The sequence below is a fragment of the Musca domestica genome, unplaced genomic scaffold (genome assembly GCF_030504385.1).
Source record: "Musca domestica strain aabys unplaced genomic scaffold, Musca_domestica.polishedcontigs.V.1.1 46, whole genome shotgun sequence".
NCBI lineage: Eukaryota > Metazoa > Arthropoda > Insecta > Diptera > Muscidae > Musca > Musca domestica.
This window is the reverse complement of record NW_026712336.1, coordinates 1,563,482-1,588,024: the sequence shown is the minus strand read 5'-3', so window position 1 is coordinate 1,588,024 and position 24,543 is coordinate 1,563,482. Positions and strand designations below refer to the sequence as shown.

Genomic DNA, 24,543 nt, shown 5'->3' with positions numbered 1-24,543 from the left:
CGACATCTGCTGATTCGATTTTTTTCGAAGATAAACGGTGAGAGCATTTCGTTGTCTATATTTTCATTTGTCTATGCCCAATATCGTTGTTTTTATACCCTCCACCAAAGTATGGAGGTTATATTAAGTTTGTCATTCCGTTTGTAATACTTCGAAATATACATTTTATATATTCTTAATCAGCATAAAATTCTTTGTCGATTCAGCGATGTCCGTTCGTCTGTCTGTCCGTCTGTAGAAATCACACTAGCTACAGAACGAAATGAAGAAGGTTGATAAAATTTTACTCAAATGTATATTATGTCTGCAGGACTTTTGGTATTGAAAATGGGTCATATAGGTGCACGTTTTGGTATAGCCTCCATATAATAGTACCTCACTATTTTCGGTATTTTGGTGATTTAAGCGACATTATTCACCGGAAATGTTTCAAATTTGGTATTTGAAGTTCGTAATGGTTGCTATGACAGAAAATTGTGCGTGCAGGTCCACGTCTTCGTATAGTCCATACATAACGGTAAAAATCGAACAATGTGTAAGTCAAGTTTTGTTTTTGATTACGTATTCCTAAAATAAATATTATTTAGAGATAATTTTTTATCTAACATCATTTACATGCCGATTTGAACCGAAATTGAAAATGAAGACCCTTGGGAGACACGGAATATGCCCACTTGACAAATCCTATTAAAAATGTGTTACATCTTCAATAGATTAATTTTTAAATCGAGGAGAGCTATATTGGAGCATCATGATCAACCAAGAATTTGTCAAATACTAAATCCATACTTAACTTACTCTATAATTTATATGAATATTGATTATAATTATACAATTAGTAACGCGTAATATCCTCCACATGCATCTAATAAACAAAACAATTAGAATAATCCACACCCATTAAGATCGAATAGTTTACCAGCCATGTTTGTAACAAATTTCGAACATTTTGTTTTAAATGATTTTTAAGAATTTGAATACGTATATATTTTAAAAGATGAGGAAACTTTAAAAGTGAATCGGGAGGATCCTCAATATTAAATTCTGATGCAGTCCTGAGGTGTAGAACAGTTCTGGGAACACTGCCCACTACTATCTGGCTTTGTTGGGCAACTCATCAGATGGCAAGGATGGATGCTAACAGGTCACTGCAAATATCCGATCAATAGGTCCAAATCGAATACTGCAGGCTTTGCGAATACTGCAGGCTATACGAATACTGTAGGCGATGTGAGAATGAGACAGAGAACGAACTGATCGAACACCTTTTATGCCGCTGTCCTGTTCTATTAAGGGAAAGACTACGAGCTATAGGAGAAAATTCGACTCAAAGTGCCTTCAGAGATGAATCCCTTTATCTCCAATAACATCGCAAAAAGATCTATCACCTTTCATCTCGCTCAACTTTTATTTTTATACCCTCCACCATTCTATTTGATTTTTTTTTTCATTGGGCAGGTTAAGTTCGAAATTGGGTCATGTCGGTCCACGTTTTCGTATAGTCCCCATATAACGATACCCCTAAATATTCAAATTTCGTATTGGAAGATGTTAATGAGTACTACAACCTATGACAAAAAATTACTTATGCAGGTCCACTGCTTCGTATAGCCTCTTTATAACAGTGCCTCCCAACATTCTATATTTTTATACCCTACAACACTATGTGTTGTATATTCGCGGTTTAATGGAAATTTTGACTATTATTTAACACAAATGTTCTGACCTATTTCACCCAGGGTTGGGCTCAGAAGGGCTAGGCCTATTGTTTTCAAAGATGTCCGCAATATATTAGAGTGTTGAAATGGACCAACAACCTAAAATTTTCCTGATTTTGCAGCCGTTATAAAGGTCACAAATAGAAACCAAAGGACAAAAAATCTTGCATAAAGTTAGAGTTTGGGACAGCGGGTACAATAGACCATTAATTTTGTTTGAAAAAAAATCCAGCATTACTTACAGACGATATCCGAAATACACAAAAGGCGAACTTCTGGCTCTTTTATGCTGATTTCGTTGACGAATATAGCCAAATATCGTAGACAAGCAAATCATATAGATGAGTCTAAATTTGGAGATACAGAAGGGCTTCTTGCTTTTGGAGATGATTGCAAAATATTGTGTTGTAGGGTATAACATAGTCGGCCCCGCACGACTATAGCCTTTGCTTACTTGTTTTGATTTTAGAGACATTATACACCGGAATAGTTTCAAAATTAGTATTTAAAGTTGGTAATGTGTACAACAGCTAATGACAAAAATTTGCGTATGCAGGTTCATATCTTCGTATACCTCACATATAATGGCACCTCCCTTACTTCTAGTATTTTGATGATATTAGCGGCATTTTTCTATGGAATTGTTTTAAATTTCGTATTTGAAGGTCCTAATGGGTACTTCAGCCTATGACAAATAATTGCGTATGCAGTTCCTAGTCTTCGTATAGCCCTCATATAACGGTTTTCATTTAAACGGTATTTTCGTCTAAATACTCTTAACATTGTGCAAGATCCTTCCAAATGGTGGAGCGCATTAAAAGTTCGGCCCGGCCGTACATAGCTGATTTTTTTACTTGTTTCTTCCTTTTCCGTTTCACGCAGGATGATCACAATGAATCGAAATGTCTCCGAATGAGGTAGTTGCAATTTCAATTGTAACTATACATCCTCCAACCTAGACGGTTTGCCGATGGTAGGCCTAATATATCCTCAATTATTGCTTTAGAAAATTTTTAAAAATTTTAAAATTCTTTAAAATAAAAAAATTAAAATCCTTTGACAAACATTGAACCAATCCTTCAAAAACAAAACACGATTATAGCTCTTTTGATTCTTTAGTTTTCTTTAAGAACCAACAGGCCCTTGAAAATCCAAATTTATAATTTTTAATGGTCCTTGAAAAAACATTCTTAAAAATCCTTAATTTTTTTAACATCTTTTTTTTAACTGCGGTTCCTTTAGAAATTTTTAAAACCCCTCCAGAAATCGCTTAATCCGGTAGTATTTTTAATCCCCTTAAATAAACCGAAAATATAGCTCCGATGGTCCTTTAAAAACTCAAAACAACGTTTAAAAAATGATTTCAAAATCAGCTAGTTCTCAAAAAATCGATACTGCAATTTATGACTGTATCTCTGGAGTTTCTTAAAAAAATCTTACTTTTCCCAAAACTCTTTAGGCTTTTCAAAAATCCAAAAGTGTAGCTCCTTTAAAATTATCATTCCTTTTTTATAATTTTAATTATGGCTGATGGTGCTTTAAAAATCCTCTAAAAGTCCATGATTTCACCACTGGTCGCCCTTGACCTCATCTTAAGAATACGATTATAGCTATGTTTTTAATGCTAAAAATCTACAATTATAGCTCTGGTGGCTCAATAAAAAAAATCTAAAAAAAAAATATCTCTGCAGTTTTTTAGTTATCTTGGAAACTTAAAGCTTTGAAAATGCTTTAAAAATCCTCAAAAGTGCCTTATAACAATGAGCAATTAAAATTCTAGCGGCCTTGCAGTAAGTTTTTAGAAAATACACAATTAAAGCTCTGAAAGTTCTTTTGAAAATCCTTTCGAAACCCGATCCTTAAACCTCTGGCAGTACTTGCAAAAAAAACCCGATTAAAGCTCTAATTTTCCTTTAGAAAGCCCATATGAAAGCTACTTTTAAAAATTTTTGATCAAATCTCTGGTGATCCTTCAAAAATTCACAATTAAAGCGCAGGTGTTCCTTGTAAAGAATTTAGGATTAAAGTTCTTCTTTTCCTTTTAGAAAAACCCGTGATGAAAGCTCTAGTGGTTCTTTTAACAAATTCAAACTTAAAGCTCTGATGGGACTTTAAAACAATCCATGATTTAAGTTAAGGTGTTCTTAATAATCAATATACGATTAACGCTCTAGTTTTTCTTAAAAACCCTTGATGAAAGCTTTTGTGATCCTTTAAAAAAATTCGAGATTAAAGCTCTGGTGGTCCTTTGAAAAAAAAAACCAAGTTTAAAGCTCAGGTGATCCTTGTAAACCATCCACCATTAAAGCTTTAGTTTTTCACGATAAAAGCGATCATCTTAAAAAATTTACGAAAAAAGTGTATTGGTATTTTTTAAAAGTCCACGATTTAAGCTCTGCTGTTTTTAGGAAATGGCTCAAGATACAAATTCTGGGCAACCTTTTTAAGAAGTTCACTACTAAAGCTCTGGTGGTCCTATTTAAAAAAGTTCACTATTAAAACTCTGGTGGTCTTTAAAAAAGTCCACAATTAAAGCCCTAAATGTCCTTTTAAAAAAGCTACGGTGGTCTTTTTTCAAAATCCACCAGCTTTAGTGGCCCTCTAAAAAATCCTATTAAAGTTCTGGTAGTGAGCTTATGTTTTACATCATTAATACCAACTAAAAGCAATTCCTCTACAAATCTTAAATTTATATCTGAATCGAAAATAAAACACACCTATTGTCTATATTGGCAGTACTTATCAAACAATCATTTAAGAAATCAAAGATTAGCGGGGAGAGCTCTTCCATTATCGTCTTTCCTATGTTTAGCTTTTACTTCCCATTATCGGAATAGACGTTGGCTGAACAACATGACGGCGGCACAGGTTAGACCACTTAGTGAAGAATTACAAAAGGCGGCAATAGACCTTTTGGGTGAGGTTCCCTCGCGCATTCCCGACGACTTGGCTCAACTCAAACAATGGATTGCCCAGCAGCCACATTTAAAAGCCAATACCGATGATCAGTTTCTCTTGGCCTTCCTGCGAGGCTGTAAATATAGCTTGGAGAAAACGAAATCAAAAATTGATAAATTCTTTACGTTGAAGAGTAAATTTCCCGAAATGTTTAATGTCACCGATGTCAAGGATCCGAGGTTTCGGGAAATTTTGAAACTGGGGTGGGTATAAAAAGGAATTTTAGGAAATAGTTTTTTATAATTAATTTGTATTTTCCTAGCATGTTCATGTACCTCCCCGAACCATTAAATGGTAACGGTCCCCGCATTTGCATTATGCGCTCCAGCTTGTATCCCCCGGAAAAGTATACCATGGAAGAGGTAATGGCTGTCTCCCATGCCATGCAAGAAATTGCTCTCCTCGAAGATGACTATGCCAATATCCATGGCATAATATTCATTGGAGATTTTGGTAAGGCCACCATGGCTCACATGTTCCAATGGACGCCCTCGCTGATGAAAAAAGCCACCGTGTTCTCCGAAGAAGCTATTCCCTTGCGTCCCAAAGCAAGTCATTTTATTAACACACCCTCTGGATTCGAACCCATATTCAATATGGTGAAACCCATGTTATCGGCTAAACAACAAAGTCGGGTAAGTTTTCTGTTTTATGGCCCATTATTGGCAAGGTCATTGCGATCGATAGTTGATATCGCAAATAGGCCATGTGTATGTATTTTGGTATATTTGTACTTGTTTTTATTTGCATGATTTTGCAGTTATTTGTTCATGGCAACAAACTGGATTCATTGACCAAGGAAATCCCTTTGAAATATTTGCCCAAGGAATATGGCGGTGAAAATAGCTCCGTGGATGAAATGATGCAGGAATGGGAAAAGAAAATGGATCAATATGCCGAATACTTTAAGAAGAATGCCGAATATGGCACCGATGAGAAATTGCGTCCCGGCAAGGCCATCGATTTCAATAGCATGTTTGGTATTGAAGGCTCTTTCCGTAAATTAGATGTGGATTAAGGTGTTGATTTAATAAAGATAAATAATTTGAAAGTATGAAGTGTGTTTCTTTATCGGAAATTACTTCAACATTTTTAATAAATCTTGATATTGTAATGCTAAGCAATCATTAAATTATTTAAGTCTTTAGTATTACTGAGCTGTATGTATGTAGACAGGCTCAGAGTCAGTGTCAAATCGTAGAATATTAAGCGGCCAGCATCGTAGAGCACTAGCGTAGCGTAGTTTTAGCAGATATGCGTTCTGCAGAAACTTGGGGAATACCTATTCATATTCCAGGAATTGTTCCACTATCCTATTTTCTTGGCTTTCTTTATGATCTTTCACAAAATATGATATGCGAAGAATTCAAGCTGCTTATGTGCTCACACCTTCCACTACATACGTCATCATGAAGACGCCAATTATGCTGAATTCCATAGAGTTATAAATGTTCCTGTTTTCGCCGCATAATTTTAGCTAAGAGGGGGTAGAAGGTCCTTTCTTTGTTTCTCTTCATATTCCAGGAAGTGTTCTACTATCCTATTTTTTAGGTCTTGGCTTCTCTCTAGGAAGTTAAGCACATTCCCTATCACGAAGACGTCGATCCGACTGAATACTATAGAGTTATAGTTGTTTTATTGAACTGTCTGTAAATTCCATTATCATCAATTGTTGGTCTCATACCTCCTCGCATCCGCAATAGCCTCTGGTAGACGGATTAATTTTTTTTGGTCCTTGGCAGCACGTAGTTCTCGTGACAGCAGAAGTCGGATTTGTCGTTCAGGTTGATTCCCAGGTATTTCATCCTATCGGAAGTTCCAATTAGTTGGTCAACAACCTTGATCGTAGGGGTGTATTTTCTATGCTCTAGAAGACATCGATCGATCGATAATGTAATAGATGTTCCTCTTGGGCGGTTGTCTGTAAATTCCGTTGTAATCAATTGTTTTTCTCATTCCTAAACACGATGCCAAGATCCTTCTTTCCCATATCCTTATTCTTTTCATTTAAGCAGAAGTTATATTAGCCCAGGCGGCAAAGGAATAGGTTATTATAGGCCGGATAGATAATCAATTTTACATCAGGCAACAGTCCTACTTGCTTCCGGAATAGCAGTTTTGCGTCCAGCGAAAGAGCTTCTCGCATCCGCAATAGCCTCTGGTAGACCGATTAATTTTTTTTTTGGTCTTTGGCAGCACGCAGTCCTCGTGACAGCAGAAGTCGGATTTGTCGTTCAGGTTGATTCCCAGGTATTTCATCCTATCGGAAGTTCAAATTAGTTGGTCAACAACCTTGATCGTAGGGGTGTATTTTCTATGCTATAGAAGACATCGATCGATCGATAATGTTATAGATGTTCCTCTTGGGCGGTTGTCTGTAAATTCCGTTGTAATCAATTGTTTTTCTCTTTCCTAAACACGATGCCAAGATCCTTCTTTCCCATATCCTTATTCTTGTCATTTAAGCCGAAGTTATATCAGCCCAGGCGGCAAAGGAATATGTTATTATAGGCTGGATAGATAATCAATTTTACATCAGGCGAAAGTCCTACTTGCATCCTGAATAGCTTCTGGTAGGCGTAATTCATATTTTAGGCTTTTAACAGTACATAGTCATAGCTAAAGACGAATCTCTTGTACAGGATGGTTCCCAGGTATTTCATTCTATCGGAAGTTCCAATTAATTGGCCACCAATCTTTATCGTAGGGATGTATATCAGGAAGCTTTTTGCTGTCGACTGTTATTTGCTTTGTAAACAACAGATTTGCACTTTCCAACGTTGAAATTAAGTCCCCATATGCTGCAGGGTATTCATGTTCACATTCAATCTTCTTTCGACTGTACTTCCGAAACGACCTCAAAGCGGCAATTAAATGTCATCGGCGTACATTAGCTGTCCTTGTAATCCGGCTGAATTCTATAAAGTTATAAATGTTCTTTTTGGGCGGTCGTCTATAAATTCAATTGTTGGCCTCATTCCTAAACACGATGCCAAGATTTTTCTTTCTTATATTCTTATTCTGAGGGCAGAAGACAAATCTGTCCCGCAGGATAACTCATTTCATCCTAACGGATGTTCTAATTAGTTGTTAGCCAACCTTGATTGTATTTATGGATGTATGTCCGGAAGCTCTTTGCTGTAGACTGTGGTTTGCCTTCGTCAGGTTTAGTCCTCATTTGATGGAGTAGTTGTGGAGCGTATTCATGTACGCATTCAATCTTTTTTCCACTGTGCGACCTTGTAGCTCCAATAAAATGTCATCTACGTATATTGGCAGTAATCCTCCTTCAGGCAGTCCAGGGATGTCGCTTACAACATGTTGTACATGATCGGTCTCATCAGTGATCGGTGAAGAAGGCCAGACATTTTACCAGTCGTTCAGTCAGTTTGTCATCAACTTTAACACGAAAGACTCTATTCTGGAGGAAACTTGCTACCATGCGACATGTTTGTCCATCCAATCCAAACGATTGCATTTTTTACAAAATACCATACTGCCATACCGTATCAAAGGCTTTGGTGAAGTCCAGACCAATTCAAATTGTTTCCATTTTGGTCTTGAAACCATTTGTGACGAAAGTTGTAAATCAGTTAGGGCATGGGTTTAGAGTGTTTTGCTCTGTATCTGAATTTGCAGTCCTTTAATACTACTCCTCCCTTCGATGATTCGGCGCAGTAGGTTCGGTAACAGAGATATGGGTCTATAACTCCCCCTCAGGTTAGCTTCTGCTACGTGCTTAGGAATTGGTACCACTAGAACCCCTTCTAGGCTATTGGAAAATGACCGATGTTGAGGCAGCGATTAAACAACATTGTGAGGAAAAGGATGAGGGTTGCACCAGCCTTATTTACAGAGCCTTTGACAGACCTCTTACTCGCTCGTATTTTTATTTTCTCATCTATATACAGTAGATTTTCAAATTAGATTAAAATCTATCACTTACATTTGTAACATAAATGCAAGAGTTGCCAGCTGTTCTCCTTACAATCCATAATCCAAGCAACTGCCTTAAGATAATAAATTTGCCAAAACCATTTTTTATAGCTTCGTTTATGAACTTTTTTTCCCAAATAGATGATGAAATTTTTAATAATGATATACCCTGTATTCTATAATAACTATGTTTATTGAATTGATTTGAACTACAGCACCAACAACACCAATCGCTAGTTATCAGAGTAAATTTTGTATTTTTCACATATACGACCGATAACAAATCAGATAATATTTGTGACTACAAATAGCGTCTAGAATATAGCTTAACTTTGAATGTAATCAGTTCAGTTGCAGTAGTGAACCATAGAAGAACAACATGGCCAACGTAAGACCCCTCAATGCAGATTTACAAAAAGTAGCAGCCGATTTGGGAGAAGTTCCCTCCCGTTTGGCTGATGACTTGGCGTCGCTCAAGGAATGGATTGGCCAACAGCCACATTTAAGAGCCAATACAGATGATCAATTTTTGGTTGCCTTTTTGCGGGGCTGTAAATATAGCATGGAAAAGACAAAATCTAAAATAGATCGTTACTTTACATTGAAGAGTAAATTCCCAGAACTTTTTGGTCCCATTGATGTGGATGATCCCAGGGTGAGGGAACTGCTGCACACAGGGTAAGATAATTGCCTAATATAAAATAATTTATATTTTAAACAAGAAGAATTTTATTGTGTTTCCAGAACATGGTTATTTTTGCCCACACCTTTGCACGGCAACGGTCCCCGCATTGGCATAATGCGCAGCGGAATGTATTCAGCTGATAAGTACCCCATTGAAGAAGTTGTGAGATTAGTCAATGCCATGCAAGAAATAATAATGCTGGAAGATGATTATGCCATTTTGCAAGGTGCTGTATTTATTGGTGATTTTAAAAACTCCACCATGGCCCATATGATGCAAATGACACCATCACTGATGAAGAAAATGACAGTTCACTCCGAGGAGGCTGTGCCATTGCGACCCAAGGCCCAGCATTTTATTAATACCATTGCAGGATTTGAACCCATATTCAATATGGTCAAACCCATGATGTCGGCCAAGCAACAAAAAAGGGTGGGTTGGAAATAAGACTTTTTTGGAAATTATTCTGAATTAAAATTTCCTTTTTAGTTATTTGTTCATGGCAGCAAAATGGATTCCCTTACCAAAGAAATCCCCGTCAAATACTTGCCCAAAGAATATGGCGGTGAAAACGGTTCGGTGGAGGAAATTATTGCCGAATGGGATAAGAAATTGGACCAATACAGGGATTACTTTAAGCGCAGTGCCGAATGGGGTACCGACGAGAAGTTGCGTCCCGGAAAGGCTATTGATTTTGAAAGTCTCTTCGGTATTGATGGTTCCTTCCGTAAATTGGATGTCGATTGACTAATTGATGATATTTTTAAAGATATTTTAGAGTGAGTTTGTGGTTTTCTTTTTAATTTTGCAATGAGTGAGAGAATTTATTTATTTGTATTAAAAAAATAATTTTGAAAAAAATAATACTTTAGAAAAGTGATTTATATTATAATGGAGTAAGGAAAAGTCGAGCGTTAAACCGGAACCTTTTTTGAAGACATGAAACGTCTTTCATTGTTGAGTGGTTGTAAGACATGATTTATTTATTAAAAATGTTTCTTAAGAACTACTTATGATAATATGACTTGACCTTACTTGGCATCAAGTGTAAAGAGAGGGGGAGAGGGAGAAACTTAAAGTACACATGCATATGACCTACACCGCCATAAATCTAATGGAAAGTAGTACATGCATTGTCTTATATGTGGCAAACAAACATGCTGCACATACCTATCAGTTTGTGGTCTAGGTTACAACTTGTAATCTAACTCAAACATACCACATGTAGCAAACGGAAAATTCAATTTTATTTATTTCTAATGAATCGTAGGTCTGTGCGCCGCATTTTCTTATCTTATTTAATGTGAACTGGGGCCTAATTACGGCATCCGCTATCGAATACAGAATCGTATCGACATGAATTGAAGGTTTAAACAACGCTTTCGTGTTTCAAAGGAAGCTTTTAAATATATTTTGTCAGAACTGCACTGTACTGGCCATATGTCAACAGCGGTACCACCTACTCTACAGTTAGCAGCTACACTATCACTTGTGGCTAGCGGCAACTTCCAGCACTGTGTCGGGAACGACTTTTTGGTTGGTTTGAGCCAAAGTGCTTTGTGCAAAACCGCAGACCGAACTTTTAAATGGAGAAGTTGTGATAAAAAAATAACATTTCGGTTGGAAGAGTCGGCAAAATGCAAAGAAGCTTTTGTGTCAAAATACAACATTTGAAAGTGTGTTCTTGGCCAAATCAGGATGGTCTGTCATAAAATCGGTCAAAATAATTTTTTGCTGGAAGTTTATTTTCTTTGAGATTGACCTACAACATTTGAAATCATAATAAATATTCAATTATGTAATATTTTTAAAGATACTTACATTTTGTTTTTGAATTAATGCACAAATTATGCTCCAATCAGAATTATAACACTTTAAGTTGTCGCATACGATACAAAAATAGACGGGGGCAAAAACTCGATTGGTTGCATTCTACACTTCCATGTCAAGTACTCGATATCGAACGCCGTCATCCAAAAATAAGATTACGATATCGTAACTTCTCGATATCGTATGCGGTAATTAGACCACTGTATTAAATGATCGATTTTTAACAAAAAAAATCTATTTCCTCAACACTAGATAGCCCCCTTATTCTCTTGTGTTATAAAACCATGTTCACTTATCCGTATTAAACTTTGGATGGACTAACCGTGTTTAGTCTTTATGCTATCGGCGTACATAAGTAGTCTTCCTCCTTCAAGCGGCCCAGGAATGTCGCTTACAAACCCCAGCCATTTTACCTGTTGTTTTTCTTGCCCGAAAGACTCTATCCTGGAGAAAGCTTGCTACCATGCGACAGGTTTATTTGTATAAAATGCCATGTTGCCATACCGTGTCAAAGGTTTTGGTGAAGTCCAGACCAATTGCAATTATAGCCATTTTGATCTTGAAACCATCCGTGACGTATGTTGCGTGAGTTGTTGGAGCGTGAGCTGTAGATTATTTTTCTCCTATTCTCTTTTATTATAAAAACATGTTCGCTTACCCGTGAACAAAGAGTATTACAGCTTGGATGGGGCTACCCTTGTCTATTTCTTGAATATATAGAAAAAGTGTCCCGCGTAGCCTGAAATGATTTTTGACCAGGTATATGGTGCCTTCTGCATCGTTTTACTTAAGGCAATAATGTTGAAAATACCATAGCTACCCTGGTTTATTTTGGGAATATATAGCAAAAATTGCCGTAAACTAAGCAATGTACAATTATATTATTACTGAACTGTGTTGTAGACGGTGTCAAATCTGTGATATCTCCGATGGTAGTACATTATGCGTTCATCATCGTAGAGCACTCCTTAGACGCGTTATTTTGTTGAGCTGCTAGACGCTTTTTCGTATTCTAGGAATTCCATTATCCTATTTTCTACGTTTTGGCTTCTTTCTAGGAAGTTAAGTGCATTCCTCATCATGAAGACTTCGATCCGAGTGAATTATATAGAGTTATAAATGGTCCTGTTGAGCGGTCGACTTCAAACTCAATTGTTTGCCTAATTCCTAAACACGATGCCAAGATCCTTCTTTTCTTTTTCATCTTTATTTTATATTAGCCCAGTCGGCAATGGAATACGTTATTATTGGCCGGATAACTATTCGGCAACAGTTCTCCTCCGGTTCAGAATAGCCACTGCTAGGCGTAATTCATCCTTTTGGCATTTGGTAGCACATACGGCAGAAGTCGAACCTGTCGTTCCTAGGTATTCCAATCAATCGGAAGTTCCAATTAGTTGGTCACCAGACTTGATCGTAGGGATATATCTCCGGAAGTTCTCTGCTCTAGAAGACATCTGTCCGGCTGAATTCTATAGAGTTTTGGATGCTACTTTTGGGAGGTTATCTGTATCGCATCTGGAATTTTATAGACGTAATTCCTTTTTTTTTCTTTTGACAGCACATAGTTCACGTGACGTCAGCAGTCGAATCTGTTGTGCAGCATGAATCCCAAATATTTTATCCTAACCAAAGTTGCAATTAGTTGGTCACCAAACTTGATCGTAGTCATATATCTCCGAAAGTTCTTCGCTCCAGAAGATGTCTTTCCGGCTGAATTTTATAGAGCAATAGATGATTCTTTTGGACGGTTGTCTGTAAATCCCGTTGTGATTAATTGTTGGCCTCATTCCTAAACACGAAGCCAAAGTCTTTCATTCCCATATACTTATACTTTCCATTTAAGCCGAAGAAATATCAGCCCAAGCAGCGAAGGAATAGGTTATTATTGGCGGAATATCTTGCTTGTATAAATGCAGTTTTACATTCGGCGACAGTTCTCCTCGCATCCGGAATAATCTGTTGTAGACGCAATTCATTTTTTTGTATTTGGACAACACATAGTCCGCGTGACGGCAGAAGTCGAATCAGGCGTGCAGCACCAGGCTTGGTCACCAAACTTGATCGTAGTGGTACATCTTCGGAATCTTTGCTCTAAAAAACGTCTATCCGGCAGAATTCTATAGATTTTTATTGACGGTTGTCTGTAAATCCCATTGTCAACAATTGTTGATCTCATTCCTAAACATGATGCCAATATCCATCTTTCCCATATCCCTATTCTTTCCATTTAAGCCGAAGATATATCAGCCCATGCAGCAAAGTAATAGTATATAAGCAGTTTTACATTCAACGACAGTCTTCCTCGCATCCGAAGTAGCCTCTGGTAGGCGTAATTCACCTTGTTTTGGCTTTTGATACCACATAGTCCAGGTCACGATAGAAGTTTAATCTGTCCTGCAGGGTGATTCGCAGGTATTTTATACTATCGGAAGTTCGAATTAGTGGATCACCAACCTTTATCGTAGAGATGTATCTCCGAAAGTTCTCCGATGTAGATTGTGGATGGCTTTTTAAACCACAGAAAGCCTCGAACAACTCTACAGCAGCACCTCTGCTGTTTGCTCGACATTCCGAAGCTGCCTGCTTTTTTTTGCCAGAGTATTTAATTTAGTTCGTTTAATCCCAGCTATGCTATTTTCGTGTGGAACTTTTTTATGCGATGGAGCTCCTTCTCTATCAAAAAAATTCCTGGTGCAACCAGGCAACAGCGCCGACTTAAGTTATCGCAAACCTTATCTATCTAGGGATTAACTCCTTTGTGTGGAAATAGGATCTTCACTTTTCATTATTTACGTGCTCTGTTTTCATTAAATAAAAGTTCAAAACTTTCCTTAAATCAAAAACAATTTTACTATCAAAAATTGCGAATACTCTTAAAAATATCATTGAATATGTCATCATTAAATCAATCAACATCCAATTTACGGAAGGAACCATCAATGCCGAAAAGACTTTCAAAATCAATGGCTTTGCCGGGACGCAATCTCTCATCCGTACCCCATTCGGCGCTGCGCTTAAAGTAGTCCCGATATTGATCTAATTTCTTATCCCACTCGGCAATTATTTCCTCCACCGAACCATTTTCACCGCCATATTCTTTGGGCAAGTATTTCAGGGGAATTTCCTTGGTAAGGGAATCCATTTTATGGCCATGGACATATAACTGCATTTAAAAAAAATGTGCCATAAAAAACCACTTCCCTCCACAAAATTTATTTAACCTACCCTTTTTTGTTGTTTGGCCGACATCATGGGCTTGACCATATTGAATATGGGCTCAAATCCTGCAATGGTATTAATAAAATGCTGGGCCTTAGGCCGCAACGGCACAGCCTTTTCGGAATGTACGGTCATCTTTTTCATCAGCGATGGTGTCATTTGCATCATATGAGCCATGGTGGCCTTTTCAAAATCACCAATAAATATGACACCCTGCAGTATGGCATGGTCATCTTCTAGCAGACTTATTTCCTGCAGGGCATGGGCCACATGCATAACTTCTTCGGCAGAGAATTTGTCAACGGGATAGAGACCACTGCGCATAATGCCAATGCGTGGGCCATTATCATTCAAGGGATTCGGTAGGTATAGCCATGTTCTGAAAGAAAAGTTAATTTTCTTAATTTTGAATTCTTTTCAATTTTTCCCGTTAACTTACCCTGTATGTAAAAGTTCCCTAACCCTGGGATTATCCACATCAATGGAACCAAACAATTCCGGAAATTTACTTTTTAATGTGAAATAACGATCTATTTTCGCTTTAGCCCGTTCCAATGAATATTTACAGCCGCGCAAAAAGGCCACCAAAAATTGATCATCTGTATTGGCTCTCAAATGTGGCTGTTGGCGTATCCATTCCTTGAGGGCTGCCAAGTCATCAGCCAATCGCGAGGGTACCTCTCCCAATTCGGCGGCAACTTTTTGTAATTCCGCATTCAGTGGTCTTATGTTGGCCATGCTCTTCAACTGAACTATGTTAACTAAACGCTAAGCTATATTTTAATTTATATTTTTTTAGGCAAAAATTATTATCTGATTTGTTATCGGTCGTACATACAAACTTATGAAAATACAAAATATGTTTTTGATAACATTTAACGGTTGTTGTTGTTGTAGAAATCAATTTAACAAATTTTAGTATGGTCAATATGGGGTATAACGAAGCGAGTACATTTCATCATCTAATTTGGAAAAAACAGCTTTTTCATTGTGGCTATAAAATGTTTTAAAAGAAAAATTTAATTTTGCGTTCGATTATGGGCCGTAAAAGAGGTTTCTTCGGTTTGGGAGATATCTTGGATATATTTTAGATTTTTCTGTGCGTTTTTTACAGTAGAAGATTTCGTGAAGACTCCAAAAACGGTGCGTAGGACTCTTTATTGTGCCGGTAATAGCACAAAAAATGCAAGAGAAAACACCTCTCACAAGCGAATTAAATAAAGCCTAAGACCTTTGGCTTCGCAAAAAAGTACAAAACAAGCTAGTGAGCTTTTGGGATTGAGTGATCTTCTCAGACGAGAGTAAATTTAATATTTTTCAGTCGAATGGAAGAATTTGTGTTTAAAGACGACCAAAAACCGCGTTAGAAAATAATGAGATCCACACGGTCAAACATGGTGGAGGAGAGGTCACATTCGTTGTCCAGCAGTTCTTAAACAAACGAAACAATCGTGTTTACTTGCCAAAGAGGTCAGCTAAAAATGTGCACCTTCGGTAGGCTATCAGAACTCAAGCGCCGGTCATGGTGATTGTGTGGGCCGACATAACAGCCGATGTTCGCTCTCCGCTCGTATTAATCGACCGTGGCATCAAAATAAATGCCGAAAAATATGGCGAAAATATTCTGGAGGTTGTATTAAGGCCTTGGGCACGCAATCATTTTGGCCGCAGATCTTGGACTTTCCAACAGGACTCAGCACGCGCCACCAAAGAATGGTTACAAAATGAGATTTCTCGCTTTATTTCCAGCGCACAATAGCCACCAAAATCACCGGATACCAATCCGTTGGACTATTGTGTCTGGAGAATTTTGGAAATCAAGGTTGGCACTAAAAAATACTAAAGTATCGATCACCTCAAGCAAGCGCTTCGCCGGGAATGGGCTAAAATACCACAGAGCAACATTTGGGCAGCGTGTGGCGGTTTCATTGGCCGTTTGAAGGTCATAATTCGTGCCAAAGGCGACCAATTCATACAAATCTAAACTTATTCTAAAATTTTAGGCTTTTTCCGACATTTTTTGCTTTCGTTCAATAAAATTTAAAAATAATTTTGGCGTTTGGCCTTTTTGCAGTTTTTTCATCTCATCCTGCATTATAAAGTGCGGGAAAGTATGGTCTTGTAGAAAGTTTTTACAATGATCCCAAACATACTGTGCACGATGTACGAATGCGGATAGTCCATCATGTTCTGCACATTCTTCCGACAAAATACCGAATATAGGGAGGTACTGATATATGGGGCCTATACAAAGACCTGGACCTGCATAGACAATTTTCTGTCGCAGACTGTAGTTCCCATTATGAACTCTAAATACGTAATTTGAACCCACTACGATGAATAATGACGCTAAAATCATCAAAATATCGAATATCGGTGTTATATGGGTGCTATACGAAGACGTGGACCTGCACAGACAATTTTCAGCCTTAGGCTGCAGTATCCATTACGAACTCTAAATACGTAATTTGAACCCACTACGGTGAATAATAACGCTAAAATCATCAAAGTACCGAATATCGGGAGGTACCGTTATATGGGGACTATACGAAAACGAGAACCTTTACAGACAATTTTCTGTCTTAGGCTGTAGTATCCATTACGAACTTCAAATACCAAATTTGAAACAATTCCGGTGAATAATGACGCTAAAATCATCACAAGACCGAATATTGGGGGGTGCCGTTATATGCGGGCTATACGAAGACGCGGACCTGCACAGACAATTTTCTGTCTTAGGCTGTAGTATCCATTTCGAACTTTAAATACCAAATTTGAAACAATTCCTTTGAATAATGTCGCTAAAATCATCAAAATACCGAATATCGGGAGGTACCGTTATATGGGGGCTATATGAAGGCGTGGATTTGCCCAGACAAATTTTCTGTCTTAGGCTGCAGTATTCATTCAGATTATAAATACCAAATTTGAAACATTTCCGGTGAATAATGTCGCAAAAATCATCAAAATACCGAATATCGGGAGGTACCGTTATATGGGGGCTATACGAAGACGTGGACCTGCAGAGACAATTTTCTGTTGTAGGCTGTAGTATCCATTACGAAATTCAAATACGACATCTCAAACAAATTCGGTGAGTATTGTACCTATAATCGTCACAATTCCTAATATTGGGGGGTGCTGATATATGGGGTCTATACGAATACGTGGACCTACATAGCCCATTTTCTGTCCTCAGCCGAAGTTTCTATTACGAACTTCAAATACCAAATTTGAAACAATTCCAGTAAATAATGTCACTAAAATCATCAAAATACCGAATATCGGGAGGTACCGTTATATGGGGGCTATACAATGACGTGGACCAGCAGAGACAATTTTCTGTCGTAGGCTGTAATATCTATTACGAAATTCAAATGGGTTATTTGAAACAATTCCGGTAAATAATGCCGCTAAATTCATCAAAATATCGAAAATCGGGGGGTACCGTTGTATGGTGGCTATACGAAGACCCAGACCTGCACAGACAATTTTCTGTCACAGGCTGTAGTATCCATTACGAATCTCAAATACCAAATTCAAAACAATTCCGGTGAATAATGTCGCTAAAATCATCAAAATACCGAATATAGCCTTCTATCTCAATTCGTTTGAAAGATAGCGTGATTACAACAGACAGACAGACGGACATGGCTAAATCGACTTACAATTTTACGCTGTTCAAGAATATATATACTTTGTTGGGTTACAAACGGAATGACAAAGTTAATATACCCTCCATAGTATGGTGAAGGCTATAAAAATTATATATAAATTACATAAAATTCTATGTAGATTTATCGTTGTCTGCTTTGATTGATAAAATTTTACTCAAATGTATATTATGTCGGCAGGACTTTTGGTATTGAAAATGGGCCATGTAGGTCCACGCATATAACGGCTACATTCGGTATTTTTAAGATATGAACAGAATTTTTTAAGGATTTTATTATTATTATTATTTTTTTTTTTTTTTTTGAAAATTAGAGGAGGGTATTAAAAATTCTGCCCGGCCGAACTTACAGCTTTTTTACTTGTTTTCAAAAAAAATGTCTGAGAAGAACAGAAAAAAATGCTAAATCATGACGAAATAAACTTTAATTTAATCAAACAATTAGATTATATTCGGACAAACTTATTACGCCCAAACGTAGATATTGATAAAAAAGAAACCAAAAAAATGCCAAAAATATTGAACAAAGTTTTATTTTCATTCCAAAAAAACCTTCTTTGCAAATTTCCAATACCTTGACAATGTCCAAAATCTTATCGTCTATTATCAAACTATGCTTTATTTCATTGATAACTAACTAGCATTTTATTATAGTTCGCCTGCAGGCAGAGAAGTTCCAAAAGAATAAAGCCACTCAAATGGCAATTCAGAATAATTGAAAATTTAGTTTATAATCGATAGCTGGTGTTAAAACATGGCCAACGTAAGACCATTGAATGAGGTGCTGCAAAAAAATGCCGAAGCCTTGGGAGAGGTCCCCTCACGTTTGGCCGACGATTTGGCAGCCCTCAAGGAATGGATTCGTCAACAGCCTCACTTAAAGGCCAATACAGATGATCAATTTTTGGTGGCATTTCTTCGCGGCTGCAAATACTCTTTGGAACGGGCCAAATCGAAAATTGATAAATTTTTCACATTGAAAACAAAGTTCCCGGAAATTTTCTCAGCCACAGATGTCAATGATCCAAAGTTTATGGAGATTTTCCGTCTGGGGTAAGTACGCATAATTCTATTTTAGAAAGAAAAGATTTCTACTTTTGTAGAATGTCAAAGAATTTATAGAAGGAAGTAAAATAAATTTAAGAAGCCTTTAGAAGAAATGTTGTATTTTTTAAGGCTATATTTACAGCAATATCCGGTCTTCCATGGGAAGATAAAGCCATTGAAAGGTCACTATTGGAAAGTGAGACAATTCTGTAATTTTTCTATATCTTGATCCAGCTGGATTCTTAAGAAAAAACATTTGAGTTCTCTGCTTCCGAAAGTTTATAGGGCTAGAATTAAAAAAAAAATAAACCGGCATTATCAGTGAAGAACCAAAAGGCGCTAATGAAGAGAGCATAAAAATTGGACGACAGGCAGACTGGAAACGTGTTATCTGGTCAGATAAATCAAAATTTAACCGATTCAATCGGATGGTAAACACTGTTGTTGACGCTGATACGAATTTGGAAGTTTCCAAAAAAACAAAAAAATCCGTTAAAATCTTAAAAATACCGAATATAGGAAGTCGGCGTCATATTGGGGTCTATACGAAGACATAGACAAATTTTGTCATAGGCCATTACAAAATTCAAACTTGAAAAGAATTCCGTGAATAATGTCGCTTAAATCATCAAAATAGGGAACTGCCGTTACATGGTGGCTTTACGAAGACCTCGACCTGCATAGAAAATTTTCTGTCGCAGACTGTAGTTCCCATTATGAACTTCAAATACGAAATTTAAAAGAACTTCGGTGAATAATGTCGCTAAAATCATCCAAATACCGAATATTGTGAGGTACCGTTATATGGAAGACGTGGGTCTGCATACGCAATTTTTTTCATAGGCTATCGTACTCATTGCGAATTCTAAATACGAAATTTGAAATAACTCCGGTGAATAATGTCGCTAAAATCTTCAAAATACCGAATATCGGGAGGTACCGTTATATGGGGGCTATACGAAGACGTGGACGTGCACAGAAAATTTTCTGTCATAGGCTGTAGTATTCATTACGAACTTCAAGTAGCAAGTTTTAAACAATTCCCTAAAATCGTCAAAATAACGAATATCGAAGGGTACCGTTGCATGTGGGCTATACGAAGACGTGGACCTGCACAGACAACTTTCTGTCTTAGGCTGTAGTATCCATTACGAACTTCAAATACCAAATTTGATACAATTTCGAAGAATAATGTCGCTAAAATCGTCAAAATACCGAATGTCGGAAGGTACCGTTTTATGTGGGCTATACGAAGACGTGGACCTGCACAGACAATTTTCTGTCTTAGACAAGTAGTAAATTTGAAACAATTCCGGTGAATAATGTCGCTAAAATCATTAAAATACCGAATATTGGAGGGTACCGTTGTACGGGGGCTATACGAACACCTAGACCTGCACAGAAAATTTTCTGTTTTAGGCTGTTGTATCCATTACAAACTTGAAATACCAAATTTGAAACAATTCCGCTGAATAATGTCGCTAAAATCATCAAAATAGCGAATATCAGGAGGTGCCTTTATATGTTCGGAATCGTTACTACTACCTATAACAGAAAATTACTTATCCAGCCCAACGTCTTCGTATAGCCCCCATATAAGGATTTTTATTTGAGCGATATTTTCCGACGGATTTTGTTTTTTTTTTTTTTTTTTTTTGAAAAATTTCTACTTCCTTCCGAATGGTGGAGGGTATAAAAAATTCGGTCTGGCCGAAATTTGTGAAGTTCCTTCCAAATGGTGGATGGTATAAAAAGTTCGGTCCGAATGATGGAGGGTATAAAAAGTTCGGTCCGAATGAACCTAGCTGCTTTTTTACTTATCGCACATTTTCTTTACCTTCTTTATATGTTCACATTGGGTATCTATTTATTTTTCATACCAACTACCGTTTTTGAAGGCAGTTCAATAATAGGTTTATTCCATTTCCTATCTTGTCTTGTTTTCTCTACTATTTTGAATGACAGTTCAGTGACCTCTATGCACATGCTTTTTTATGTTAATTCCTTTTAAGGTTTTTATTTATTGTTTTTTTTTTTTCTGTCTATTTCCCTGCTCTCTGGTTAAGTATCTCAATTTTTGCATATTTCTCATATCTCTTTTTTGCAAATCTCACATTTTTTCCTTGCCTCTCATAGACAAATGAAAATATAGACAACGAAATGCTCTCACCGTTTATCTTCGAAAAAAATCGAATCAGCAGATGTCGCCTATATCGTTTCAGGGGTTTGAGTGGGAATATTGAAGTCACTCAATTATAAAACGTTAAAAATAACAAAAACTGTAGGATATTTGTCAGTTGAAAATTATTTCATAATAAAAGAAATGTGAAAAGTACGTGATGACATCGAAAAATATGGGAATATTCCAGTGAAATTCTTGAAAAACGATAAAATGTGTTTTCGAAGTCGAGTGGCTTGAACGCGTAAATGAGCATGTTGACTATGCAAAACATGATGAGAGCCACCTGGAAAAAAAGACCAAACTAACTTTTCGTTGTCTATATCTTAATTTGTCTATGATAGAGGTCTCTCTTCCTCTCTCTCTCTCTCTCTCTCTCTCGTTTAATACCAATATTTTCCACAAATGTATGTAATCTCGTTTAATTGCATGCCGACAATGCGTGCGAACTCTTTAAAGGCTGCAGGAAAATTGAAATAAAAAACTTGGAGATAGAAACCCAGCAAACATTTTTTTCCGAATTCCGAAAATAATTCTGCACAAGTTTCCGATTTTGATGTCGAATTTGGAACGAACTCGGAAAAAAATTGTGTGAGATTGCCCAAGATTCTGAGAGTGTTTTCGGAAAAATATCGGAAAGAGCATTAGAAAAAAAAGTTGTTAGCTGGTAATAGATTTCAAATACTAATTTTTTTCTCCAAATTTTTCAGCATGTGGTTGTATCTGCCAACACCTCTAAATGACAATGGTCCCAGAATTGCCATCATGCGCAGCGGTCTGTATTCCACAGAAAAGTACTCTGCCGAAGAGGTGATGCAAGTTGCCAGCGCCTTACAGGAAATTCTCATACTCGATGATGATTATGCCAATGTAAATGGTGTTGTATTTATTGGTGATTTCGAAAAGGCCACAATGGCTCACTTTCTGCAATTCACACCATCGCTAATGAAGAAAATGACAGTATTCTCGGAAGAGGCTATACCCCTGAGGCCAAAGGCATCACATTTTATTAAGACACCAGCTGGATTTGAACCCGTCTTCAATATGATCAAACCCATGATGTCCGAAAAGCAACAGAAGAGAGTGAGTACAGAGAGAATTTGAAATTTCATTTATTTTATGAATCTGTTGTTTTTATTTCAGTTATTTGTGCACGGCAACAAAATGGATGCCTTGATTAAGGAAATTCCCTTGAAATATTTGCCCAAAGAATATGGCGGTGAAAATGGCTCAATCGATGAAATCCAGGCCGAATGGGAGAAGAAACTACAGCAATATAGTGAATACTTCAAAAATAATGCCCAATATGGTACCGATGAAAAGTTACGTCCCGGCAAAGCCATTGATTTTGATAGCATGTTCGGTATTGAGGGTTCATTCCGTAAATTGAATGTTGATTAGTTTATGAATATTAGTGTAATACAAATGACATCAGAAAATAATGAAAATTTATAATTTTTTTATAAAAAAAAAACAAGTAAAAAACATTAATTTAGGGCGGGCCGAATTTTTAATACCCTCCACCAACTGGGTAAAGAAAACATTTTTATATAAAAGTATCTGAACTCAAACGTGTTCCACCTTAAACTGCATATACCAGTAAGACCGTTTAGACAATGTTGTTAAACTTTTCAAAAAACCATAAAGTGGTTGAGGCCGTTGTATGGGGCCATACCAAAACGGGAACCTCTATAAATAATTTTATGCTTCAATGGATTGTTATCTGTTGCGAGTCTTAAATACCAAATTTTAAAAAAATCGGTGGTAAATGTGACCAGAATTATTAAATACCGAATATCGGTGGGTACCGTTATATGTGAGCTATAAGAAAACATGGACCTAGATATTCAATGTTCCGTCACCGGAGTGAGAACCCATTAAGAACTACAAATAACAATTTTTAGACCAGTTCGTAAAAAAATGTGGCAAAAATAATCAAAATACCGAATATCGGGAGATACGGTTATATGGAGGCTATACGAAAATGTGAATCTTTATATCCCTTGTTCTGCCACTCGAGCTAGAAACCATAAAGATTTACAAATACCAGTTTTTAGACAAATCGGTAGCAAAATGTGGCTAAAACTATCACAACACGAACACGTAGACCTACATAACCACTGTTGTGCCACCGGAGCTACGACCTACTATGCCAATGACCTATAAATACCAATTTTTAGACAAGTTCGTGGAAAAATGTGGCAAAAATCATCAAAATACCGAATATCGGAGGCTACCGTTATATGGGGCCTATACGAAAACTTGGACCTATATGTACAATGTTTCTCCACTGAAGCTAGAACCCATTATGAACTGCAAATACCAATTTTAAGGCAAATTGGTGGAAAATTGTGGCTAAAACCATCAAAATTCCGGATATGGCGTGGTACCGTTATATGGAGGCCATACGAAAACGTGGAGCTATACATACAATCTACGCCATCAGAGCTAGAGCCCATAACGATCTACAAATACAAATTCTTAGAAATATCCGTGGAAAAATGTGGCAAAAATCATCAAAACACCGAATATCGGGAGGTACGGTTTTATGGGATCTATACGAAGACGTGGACCTGCACAGACAATTTTCTGTCTTAGTCTGTAGTACCCATTACGAACTTCAAATACCAAATTTGAAACAATTCCGGTAAATAATGTCGCTAAAATCATCAAAATACCGAATATCGGGAGGTACCGTTATATGGGGGCTATACGAAGACGTGAACCTGCACAGACAATTTTCTGTCATAGGCTGTAGTATTCATTACAAATTTCAAATACCAAATTTGAAACAATTCCGGTGAATAATGTCGCACAAATCATCAAAATACCGAATATCGGCAGGTACCGTTATATAGATGCTATACGAAGACGTAAACCTGCATACAAAAATTTCTGTCATAGGCTGTAGTACCCATTACGAACTTTAAATATGAAATTTCAAATAATTCCGGTAAATAACGCTGCTAAAATCATGAAAATACCGAATACTGGGAGGTACCGTCATATCTAGGCTATACGAAGACGTGGACCGACATGGCCCATTTACGAACTTAACCTGCCCTCTGATCAACTACATATGTATGTACAATTTTAGCCTTCTATCTCAATTCGTTCGAAAGATAGAGCGATTACGACAGACCGGCGGACAGACAGACGGACATAGCCTGATCGTCTTGGAATTTTACGCTGATCCAGAATATATATTTTTTGTAGGGTCTATTATGAATATTTCGAGGAGTTACAAACCGGATGACAAAGCTAATATACCCTCCATATTACGGTGGAGGGTATA

General features: G+C 37.1%; 4 protein-coding genes across 4 annotated transcripts; 3 read left to right on the top strand and 1 right to left on the bottom strand.

Annotated features, from left to right (window-relative positions):
• The first annotated feature begins 4,554 nt into the window (after nt 1-4,554).
• Nucleotides 4,555-5,770, top strand: LOC101891432 (alpha-tocopherol transfer protein-like). The gene is made up of 3 exons (XM_005191370.4): nt 4,555-4,879; nt 4,939-5,311; nt 5,437-5,770. The coding sequence occupies exons 1-3, from the start codon at nt 4,572-4,574 to the stop codon at nt 5,692-5,694; spliced, it is 939 nt and encodes a 312-aa protein (XP_005191427.3). The 5' UTR covers nt 4,555-4,571; the 3' UTR covers nt 5,695-5,770.
• Nucleotides 5,771-8,948: 3,178 nt separating this feature from the next.
• On the top strand, nt 8,949-10,113 carry LOC101897775 (alpha-tocopherol transfer protein-like). Its single transcript, XM_005189865.4, has 3 exons — nt 8,949-9,290; nt 9,357-9,729; nt 9,787-10,113. Exons 1-3 carry the CDS (start codon nt 8,992-8,994, stop codon nt 10,042-10,044), a joined length of 930 nt encoding a protein of 309 aa, XP_005189922.2. The 5' UTR covers nt 8,949-8,991; the 3' UTR covers nt 10,045-10,113.
• A 3,849-nt stretch (nt 10,114-13,962) lies between these two features.
• LOC101899322 (alpha-tocopherol transfer protein-like) lies at nt 13,963-16,226 on the bottom strand. The gene is made up of 3 exons (XM_005189874.4): nt 14,789-16,226; nt 14,356-14,728; nt 13,963-14,293 (listed from the first exon to the last, which is right to left on the bottom strand). Exons 1-3 carry the CDS (start codon nt 15,085-15,087, stop codon nt 14,036-14,038), a joined length of 930 nt encoding a protein of 309 aa, XP_005189931.1. The 5' UTR covers nt 15,088-16,226; the 3' UTR covers nt 13,963-14,035.
• A 2,471-nt stretch (nt 16,227-18,697) lies between these two features.
• Nucleotides 18,698-22,701, top strand: LOC101897482 (alpha-tocopherol transfer protein-like). The gene is made up of 3 exons (XM_005189863.4): nt 18,698-19,075; nt 21,959-22,331; nt 22,392-22,701. The coding sequence occupies exons 1-3, from the start codon at nt 18,777-18,779 to the stop codon at nt 22,647-22,649; spliced, it is 930 nt and encodes a 309-aa protein (XP_005189920.1). The 5' UTR covers nt 18,698-18,776; the 3' UTR covers nt 22,650-22,701.
• Nucleotides 22,702-24,543: the final 1,842 nt, after the last annotated feature.